Source organism: Nematolebias whitei, chromosome 18, assembly GCF_014905685.2.
Source record: "Nematolebias whitei isolate Nwh7 chromosome 18, NemWhi1, whole genome shotgun sequence".
Taxonomy (NCBI): domain Eukaryota; kingdom Metazoa; phylum Chordata; class Actinopteri; order Cyprinodontiformes; family Rivulidae; genus Nematolebias; species Nematolebias whitei.
Window position 1 is genome coordinate 6,482,424 of NC_056515.1, and position 10,888 is coordinate 6,493,311.

The following is a 10,888-nucleotide window of genomic DNA, read 5'->3' on the forward strand; positions in this document are numbered from 1 at the left end:
TAATCTGGTCCTCTGGACATTCAAAAAAACAAAAAACAAAACAAAGCAAAAAAAATGTAGAAACGTTTTGTCTCTCATCCGAGAGACTTTCTCAGTCTGAGGTGCTGTATTCAGCTCAGTCTCTTAAATTGCACCTTCTCAGATTGGATTAACCAGTTTGCTGCTGACAACCAAACCAGCTGCTCACATGGTCAAGAAGGACCATCAGGACCACCATGATAGAGGTAGTGCTTAAATTTGGGGTGCGGGGTTCAATTATTTGCCAACACACACATAAAAAGCTTTTAATACTCTAATTTCTGATGTCAAATAAGAAATATCCTTAAATCCTATTAAATTAATAGCTAACATTTTCTGCCCATATTGGTCTGTTTGTTCCATATTTTTGTGTTTACATGAGTAAAATCTGAACTTCAGCTGCCTAATTTCAACTTTTTATTCATTTTAGTTACTTTTGGTAAATGTCCTCATCTTTCTTTGATTGAATGTTGATGTTTTTAATGATGTCAGAAATGTCAGATCAGAAGATGAGGAGGAAGTTGTTATTCTTCTGATACTGCACAGATGTAGAGAAACACGTGCAGCAAAGTGGGTTTGAATGAAACCTCTATTTAAAAATGTCATTTTTCCCCCCTAAATTGATCTCTGCTGCACGTGAGTCAGGCGTAATGATATCCAGGGCTGTCCAGTTGCCACTAAAAGCTCTGTTTCAGTGTTTCGTTTTTACAAAGTACCTTTGACCTTTTGTTCCCTGTAAAATGGATTTTAAAAGTTGATGTTTTAACCGGTTCAGTTTGTGGATCCACTCAGGGGGTAATGCATCAGTTTATGTCTAACATTTATGTATCCTATTCTTGCTTTCATTTTATTTTTGTACCATAAATATCCATGAACTATCTTGTTTGTGGGTTTCTCCAAACTCAGACCTCACTTGTTGGCTTCATATCTTCTCCTCAGGTCAGATCTGTTAACCAAGTCCTCCTTTTTGTTCAGGTCTGTCTTCAGGCAGGACTTGCTTGTGTCACCATGATGCTTAATATGCGTCCATCTGGCTGCATGGACAGCTGTTAGTTCTGGGTGGTTTTGGCTGGTGCTGTGCGGTCCAGGGTCAAACTCCATGTCACATTGTTTTGACCAACTGTACCTCTGTGGTAGCCTGTTTACAGCCAGGGCGGCCAGCCTGAGAGTGTGCTAATTGCATGGTTGTGGTCAAAGTGAGACAGTGGTGTACATTGCAGTGAAATGGTTGGAAGGAAGGGTTTGTGTGCAGCTGTAACCTGTGATCATGGGGACCTATAAATGGGCACATCTCTCTTTAAATGGACAACATAAATTTTCTCAGAACCAACGTGGTGAAAGGTTCCACAGAGTAAGCACTGGTTCTGAGTCAGCAGAAAACAGATGATGAACAGAAAGGTGGTCAGAGATAAGCCTTTCTTTAAATGCACACTTTGTAAGGGGTATTTACTATGTAGAAACAGAACAACGTGGACTTTAAAAGTAACAATGTTACTGTTACTCAAATTGAAATACAGGAGTTTCTCCACTTTTCTACATAATCCTAACTTTTTTCTGTCTTTTTTTTTCTTTTACAGCAGAACCAGCTGACCTCTTGAAGATTTTAGATTTTCACAATTTACCTGAGGGCGTTACAAAAACAACGGGTTTCTGCTCACATCGAAGGTCATCACAAGGACCTGATGTGGCTTACAGAGTATCCAGAGATGCCCAGCTCAGTGCCCCCACAAAACAGCTTTACCCAGGTATGTGTTTGACTCCGCCCACTTTTGCACTTTTACTAATCACAGGTTTCAAATAAGCTTGATACAATTAATAGTTTTCTAAAAGAAGCTTCAGCTTATTCATGACAGACAGTGTGGCCTTTTCAAGACTTTTTAATTCTTGCTATTCAGTTTTATTTTATTTTCATCCCTCTTAGTAAATCTTGAAGCTTCATGTGATTAAGATAGCAATTTAGATTTGCTTAGATTAGTTTAGAGCAATTAACTCACAAAGTGCTGATTTCAGTCTGGATTTGGACCAAAGGACATGTGAATGTGAATCTGGACCCAAACCAGGTTTATTGCATGCCCAGGTACCACATGATGCAGTGAAGAGTGGTGAGGCCTTTATAAGAATGTGTACATGCACAGAGATTGGCTGTGTTAGACGTTTAATGAGACATTGGTGGTCGAAGCAGATGGCTGCTTGTCCTGAGCCTGGTTCTGATGGAGGTTTCTTCCTATCGTGAGGGAGTTTTTCCTTTCCACTGTTGCCTTTGTGCTTGCTCAGGATGGGAGACTGCATCGAAATGAAGACAACACAATCTTCTGGTTTCCTTCCTTAGATAAATAACTTTACTAATTGCATTTATAAAGTATGTGAATGTTTCTGTTCAGTGCCCTGAGATAACCTCTGGTGTGAATTGGCGCTATATAAATAAACTGACTTGAGATGAATTTTCTTATAGATATAGATACATACTCCTGACAAATGAGGATTCAAGTCAATCAGTCTGATAGCATCTGTCATGCTAAGGTTTATTCAGCTTATTGAAGGCATACAGTGCAGCTTTTTCCAACAAGGTTGCATTGTAATTTCACTAAATGAGGGCAAAAGCAACTTTCACCTGTCCTGCATCCTTAAAGTTCACTTTATTTAATATGTTTATTCTTGGACATTTTTTATTGAGACATTAAACCTTAAATTTCAATATTTTAAAGCTCTATTAAACATTGAACTTTACTGTAAAAAGTAAACAACTGAAGTTCACATTCATTCGACCTGCAACAATGCAACAATGTTGCAACAACATGCAACAATGTTGGGCAATCAAACCAAATCCATATATATATATATTTGTTCTTACCTAGAAATTAAATTTGGACCTTTGAAAATAAAGTTTGTGAGCTCCTGGATTGAAGGGTTTGAAACAGAAAGTTTTGTCTTTTTAATCACCTTCCTGTTAACGCCTTTAATTAAACGCACAGTTTTCTTGATTTTGTATAATTTCATGTTTTTTTTCTTTCATTGAAACATTAAACTGTAATAAATACATCTTTATTTTTGAGGAAAAACAAACAAAAACAAATTCCCAGCAGATGGAAGTTATCCAGCTGCAGGAGGGGGTGGACAATGGAAAATCAGTGAAAGCAGAGGCTGCAGAGGGTGGGGGTCCACTTTTGTTGTGTTGTGCTGACGTGGCTTTGAGCTGCTGCTCTGTGAGCTGCAGTATTTTTTCCTCTCTCTTCCCTCTCCAGCCATCTTCTTCTGCTTTTCTTTTCCCCTGAAGCTTTATATTTTCCTCTCAGTCTCATTTTCTTCCCCCTTCTCCTGCTGCCTAAAAGTTTTGTTCCCATGTGTTAGAGACTTGCTGAAGTCCTTTTTCAGTTTCTAGCAGAATAAAACGGCTGCTGTAGTGCAGATCCAGCATAAAACTCTGACACCCTCAGTCCTGGTCCTGTCAGGTACTCCCGTGAATCTTTGATCCATCTTCTGATTATTTCTTTGGGTTTAAAGATGAGCCATGAGGCTTCTGTGGCCTACAAGTCCTTACATGCTCTCCAATCAAACAAATCCACCTCACTTTGATGCTCTCTGACTCCGCAGCTCCATATGGCTCTTTGTTTAAACGCATATTCTGTAATTACACACACATGTGGCTCTGGATCATCCAAAATAACAATCCACATAAAATAAACCAACGGGAGGGCTTCGTAACAGGCATCCCATACTCTTAGGTGCAAACAGACTAACTAGTTGTCTGTGGTCTGAAGAGTTTAAAATACCTTCGTAGTGTTTGTGCTGTGGCCCGTTTCTTGCCTGGATGTTACAGCTAATGCACTCCAGACAGCTGTCTGAGATCATTTTATCCAGGCTTATCTTCCTTTCACTAAGTTTTCCACTCTAATTCCTGTTTGCCCAAGTTATGAGCGCAGCATCCTCCCCGTCTGAAGTTTCAAAGTACAGTCACAGATTCAAACCTGAGGCATGCAAACACACTGCTTTCCTTATTCTGATGTTAGGAATAAATGCCACAGCAGCTTGGATTGAGAACACTCTGGTCCATGACCCAATAACCACAGAAAGACTGCGATGATCTGTTGGAAAAGAACAGGAGCAGACATGCAATCATTAGGCAAACATGTGGAAGAGATGATTCATTAAAAACCACCAAAGCTCAAAACAAACAGGGGACCTTCCTTGCCTTTACTGTTTGAATCATAAAAAGGAAAACTTTCTGCTCTCTTAACTTTGATTCCTCCTCTTGTTGAGACTTTTTGTCCAGATAAATCTGTGACTAAAAGAACAACACCCAACAGCTCCTGCACGTTTTCAGCAATGATTTAGCTGGAACTGTCTGAAAGGCTGGGATCTTCAGAAGGCTTTGATCCTTCTGCATCACACAGATTGTGAACCTTATCATGGTTTGAATGAGACAAAGTGAGTCTAATATCCCAGAAAATATATTTTTGATTAAGAAATACACCCCCTCACCCAAAAATGTCGAGACATTAAGTAAATTGCCGTCTGTTTTAGTTTACAGTTTACACAGCGTTCCATTTCACAGTTATGATTGTACATACCAAACCTGCAGATATATTTAGTTTGTCTCCTACAGTAGTGAGGAAACATGAGACTAGGGTGTGTATTCCATTAAAGGCCCAGCATTCCTTGAAGGAATGCATATCACCTACTGCCTTTCATGCAAAAGTTTTAAACCATAATCAATAACAGATGGATTGGGTCAAACCTTCAAAATACAGCAATGCAAAATTTCACGCTATATCATAAGATTTTATGCAATCAGTTAGTACTTAGAGTTCATGTTGTGGACATCTCTCAGCTACTACCACATCAAATCTTAGCTCGATATTTGAAAAACTGACCAAGTTAGAACCATTTTTGTGTTGACTGGGTTTAAATTGACTGTAGTTGTTGGAGATATAGAAAGTTGAAATTGTGAGTATATATATATATATATAAATATAAATATAAATATATAAATTTTCACTTGTATCTCACTTAATTTTGAATGTTAGTGATCGGGGAGTCTTGCAGCCATGATCTACACAAGTGATTTATGCAAACACGCATGGTTTGTAAAACTGTTTTCTAGGCCATGCATATTATTCAGTTGCTCCCTTCCCCTCACATCCTACTCACCTCCATGTGCTCTGGACCCACTTTGACATCTACTCCTGATTTTATGATTTCATGTACAGGAGTACACCTTAGAAATGAAGACAAGCACAAACACAGGCAGTTACATGATTGCCCATCTTTTATTGCAGCTGGTGATGAAAAGTAACTTTGTTTGATTATTCAGGAATAAAAATAACTGAATCATCAGTGTGATTCAGATGTTGAGACCTGCTGTTGGAGTTGAGCTGAAACCTCCATGTTGCTGATGCCCATCTCAACCTTTCTGCTCCTATTAATACCTAACAACACACTCTCTTTCAGTATTTGAGTTCGTCTCTATTTTTTTTTACTAATATTGTTTCTTGTTACTACAGCAGTTACCACAAGCTGTAGTTATAACAATCAAAGGCCTACAAGTTCTTAAAGAAATGCATATCTCCTGTGCCTTTTTTGTCAGAACCTCGGGCAATGATGCGTTTGCCTGCGTCTATGAATGTGTGCAATTGTCTGTCTCTTTGCAAGATATTTCACAAACCAGTGGTTGGGTCTTAATGTAACTCCCCAAAAAATAATCATTAGATGTAAATCTATTGATAACTGATTAGCTTTTGGATTCAACCTAATCCAGATTAGGTCAGTTAAAAGACATTGGCAAACCCAACAATAGCTCCATCTCATTCCTTTTGCAGATACAATATTAAGCTAAGATTTGGTGTAGTGGTATTTGGGAGTCCTCCCCAACGCATAACTCAATAGTTAACAAATCATGTAAGATTTCTGTTTAAAACTTTGCAATTAACCAATGGAGTCAACATTGTCTGTCTGTTAGCAAAATGTGTCATGAATCACTGGCCAGAAATTAATGAAACTCTCAGAAATAAACATTGGATGGATATCTATAATTTACTACCCTCTGAAGATAACTCAATTCAAGATGCCTGCCACTGCTAATAAACCTTAGCAAACACAAAAATAGTATAACTCTATCAGCTATACAGATTTTCCAGCTAAAATACAAAATCTGCTGTGGTAGAATCTGAGGTTGATCCCCACCACAGCCTCCAATCTCTAACTGATTGGTTATTGACAAGATTTAATTGAAACTTCTATAAAACCATAAATTCTCAACACAGGCTGATGATCATATAAACTGGCATTAAAGTTACTGGGTGGATATGCATCCCTTCAAGGAATGCCTTTCATTTTTCTTCTGTGCACAGTTTTCAATCCACCCTTCTGCTGACCTTTGACTCACAAAGACATCCTGCTGTCAGTCACTTTTGTCATAGTCTCTACTACAGATCAGTTGTTGCCCTTAAGTGTCCTTCGTTGTCTTCTTTTTCCATCATAGCACCTAGATATTTGTTTTAAGCATAAGCATAAACAACTTTTTCCATATGAACTTGTTAAGCCATCTTTTCCTGCTCTTGAATGCACATTCCTCTGTCTTCCTGGTTCAACATCTGTCCAACACAGCAGCTTTTCTTAGATGAGCTGATGGGCAGGTGCTCTCTGCATAATGGGATGTACTTAGGAATGACAGAAAATGGCAGGAAGACAATCAGACATACAGATGCTGACAGAAAGAGAGGTTATGAAAAGTAGGAAAAACAAACGTTAGTGTAATAAATTCTGTTGTTTCCAGCCTAAACTGAGATTTCCACACTGCAGTAAGCTGTTTGTCCTGCAGCTCACTAACCAATCAGTAGTTACCACAAGCTGTAGTTAGAACAATCAAAGGCCTTTAATTTCTTAAAGAAATGCAAATACCCTGTGCCTTTCATGTCCGAGTTTTAAACAAAAATCACATTTTAATATATGAGCCCTGCCCCATCTAACAGATTTCTCCTTAAATAAATAAAAAACTAGCCTGTCCTTCAGGAATATTTGGGTCCTGGGTACACTCCAGCAATAAAGTTTGTTCAACCTGAGGGAATTTTTGAAGCTTCAAAGTTGAACTTTTCAGATAGAGGCCAACAGATCTTCTTTTCAGATCTTTCATGCTCTCACATACCAATATATATTCCGGTGTCTGTATTTCCACACAAATGTGTCTGAAATTATTTGTCTTAAGAAAGATTTTTGCTCCTCTCTGTCAGATCAGTGAGGATATTCTGCGTCTGTTAGATGCATCAGCGTTAGGAGATGGGGGAGTTTGAGGGATGGCTACACAAAGTCTCCAAAGATCACATGTTTTTGCCATTAGTGCTTCTCATTCTGTGCTGCTCTGGAAATGTTCCACCAAGTTTTTCCCTTCTTTCTTTTGACCAGACTCCAGTCTGGCAGCTACGTCTTTCAGATGAATCATATTTCGTTACGTTTGCAGGTCACTGTTGTTTCCTTTTTGCTGCTTATTGCTGCAAAAGTAACAATAAAAACATTTATTTCCACTTAGATGTTGGAATTCTTAGCCAATCTTCTGAAATAACAGCATTTTATTCCTGTTTTGATGATGAATGCTTTCTGCTGCTCTTAACTGTCATATTTCTTTGTGTACCCCCCCCCCCCCCACACACACACACACACACAAACACACACCCCACCACCACCACCACCTCCATCTGCCTTGCCAGGAGATGCCTTCCCTGAGGATTTCTCCATAATGGCCACGGTAAAACCCAAGAAGGGCAGCCAGTCCTTCCTGTTGTCTGTTTACAATGAGCAGGGCATCCAGCAGCTGGGACTGGAAGTGGGACGCTCCCCTGTCTTCCTGTACGAGGACCACACTGGCAAACCCAGCCCAGAGGACTACCCCCTCTTCAGAGGAGTGCACCTAGCTGATGGAAAGTAGGTGCATCAGTCTGTCCTGATTCTGGTTCAGAATGCTGTCCTTCTAATCTAGTGGTTCCCCAACCTTTCATGTCATGCACCTCTTTGAAAGAAAACAAACCGTCAGACATAATTACTGTGTCAAATAAATAAGTTTTTGTTATCACTAGATGATTATTTAGTGTTTTCATTTGATTTTTTTCTTAAATATTGAACAAGTTCCACCAGTCTCTGATTATTCAAAAATAAATTAATAGAAAATATGTGCAATTGTTTTTAAAACTATGACAAAACTCAATGTACACAGAAACCCAACAAATATAAATAACAGCTCATTAATGTAAATGATTGCAGTAAGAATCAAAAGTATGTGCAAGTGTTTGTAATTCCAACATCAAAATGTCTTCCTTCTCTTTGATCCAAAAGTATTTTTTGCCACATTTCCACTCATATGATTCATATTATTCTGAGTCATTAATAAAAAATTGGAACACCAATCGGCATATCAACCAGCCCATAGGCTGAATAATTCTTCCTCCAGGCTGAAAACTTTTCCTCTATGAGAGACAGATCACCCTACACTTATCATCAGTCTATCCAGAGCTGGAGTGGATCCACTCTCCATGCTCTGATGAAGTACGTCTTCTAAACAAGTCATAGTGGAAACAACATCAAAATGTTGATTCCTCTCACAATTTGTAAAGCCCCTAAAACAAACAAACAAAAATAGGAGTGATCATGCCCCCCAATAGGGGTCACGCCCCATAGTTTGAGTTTGATCAGAGTCCATCTTCAGTCACTGCTGAGAGTCGAGCTGTTTTAGAACAGCAGGGTTGCTCTCATCTGTATTTAGACTAGCGATTAGCTCATCTACCTGTTAGAATCAAACTATTTCTCCATACTGAGGTCATAACATGTAAGTTATTAACTCCTCAGAACCTTTCATCAGCATACCATTTCTAACAATCTAAACTATTATATCTAAAAAAGTTAAGTCTGGTCCTCTGGACATTCAAAAAACAGAAGAAAACAATTGTAGAAACGTTTCATCTTTCGGATGAAAGACGAAACGTTTCTACAATTTTTTTGTTTTGTTTTTTGAATGTCCAGAAGACCAGACTTAACTTTTTTTATATTTTTCTACCTGGATTATTGAGCATGCATCAGGATAATCTAAACTATTGTTTATTTATGCCTACTTTTGTTTCCTTTTTCTTTATATTTTACAGCCGCTCAGAGTTTAGTGTGTTCAGGAGCCAGAGTAGGATAAATCTGAATCTGATAAAACCCTGAGCTGATATCGTGTAGTTGTGATGCATGAAACCCAGTAACCTTGTGGATAAAGCTCTACTCATGTTCCAGGTGGCATCGAGTGGCCATTAGTGTGCATAAGCAGACCATCACCCTCATTTTGGACTGTAAAAAGAAGACCACTCAGAAGCTGCTTCGGGACCCACACTCCATCATTGATACCAAAGGAATTATAGTGTTTGGAACCAGGATACTTGATGAAGAAGTCTTTGAGGTAGGCCTTGAACTGGATATCTTCTTTTGAGCTTTGTAAAAACGTTAAGGCTCATTTCAGACCTTCCACCCATCCATGTATGTTTCTGACCTGTGAGTTTGATAATAATTTGTCTATCGCCTGCTGCTGCCGTGTCAACAACTGATTGAACAGCATATATGTATGTATGTGTCTCATAGCAAATTACAGTATTTTATAAACCATTTACCAGATTTTAATGAATATCCTGGAAATTAACACTACATATTTATTTACAGCTGATGAGTGCTTGAAGTCATCGTTATTCAAGATGGTTGCTGCAGCTGATCAACATTAACTAACAAAATGATGGCTATACTTTACCTACAAGAGCTCTAAGATATTGATCTAAAATGTGGTATGGTAGTTGTTGAGACTTAGCTACAACACACACCTTATATGCTAACAAATCTTGAGAAACCTTGTATGATAGCACACATAATACCATTAACATTTGACCAAAACAGCTACAGCTCTCTCTTTTCATCGTAGAATGATTTTAGTTTTAAAATCTGTCAAAGTATACAGTGTGTTTTACTGTCAGTACAGATACATTTAAGTGAGTTGTGAGTGTTGGTCAACCCCAGTGCCCAGTTGTCCTTAAATGCTGCGTTAAAAATGGGACTGTGGTGGAGACCACATCCACCTCGGTTTGTGGAGCCCCGAGCATGCAACCCACAGACCTCTGCCACCCACTCATCCTCATAGTCACAAATCAAACATAATCCTAGGTGCCACTTGTTTCACACTGCCCACAAAGAAACTTCACATCCCATAATTCTGCTGTGCTTCCCAATGTGCTGTGTTTGCAGGCAGTGATGTTTGCACTAAGACTGTTGGAGGTTTTATGGCTAGAGTCTTTGTCTGAACTAGTTGCAGCATTTCTGCCATCAACAAAGAAATGTGTATGAACAAGTTTGTAATGATTACAATGAGCACTTTCTTCGCTCAGGAAATGTTATGTTTATTGTAATCTGGTGGACGGGAAACATTCTAGCCTGATGTGACTTAAATACTGTTTATTTAGATACTAACTTTCTTGAAGGAATGCATATCACCCTTTTGTACCAGAGTTAAGGGATAGCTGTTTTGGTCAAATAATACCATACCCAATCTCTCAAGATATTGTGTAATATTGTCAAATGTGTTGGTGCTCAGAGTAAGTGTTGAGGATGACTCTCAGTTACTATCAGATCAAAATTAAGCTTGATATCTGTAAAAATTACTGTTACAGCCATTTTTGTTTAATTAATGTAGAATCACTAGGGCAGCCAAAATGGGCTGGATTGACTCCATCCATCCATCCATCATCCATCCATCCATCCATCATCCATCCATCCATCCATCCATCCATCCATCCATCCATCCATCCATCCATCCATCCATCCATCCATCCATCCATCCATCCATCCATCCATCCATCCATCCATC

The 10,888-nt window shown here is 38.7% G+C and overlaps 1 protein-coding gene across 1 annotated transcript in view; it reads left to right on the top strand.

The window, feature by feature from the left end:
• col5a1 (procollagen, type V, alpha 1) overlaps positions 1-10,888 on the top strand; it is a gene marked incomplete in the record, with an annotated part of 121,385 nt that overhangs the window by 28,808 nt on the left and 81,689 nt on the right. Inside the window, 3 exon segments of the mRNA XM_037692269.1 lie at positions 1,596-1,763; positions 7,719-7,932; positions 9,277-9,439. Coding sequence (XP_037548197.1) covers positions 1,596-1,763; positions 7,719-7,932; positions 9,277-9,439 — 545 coding nt within the window.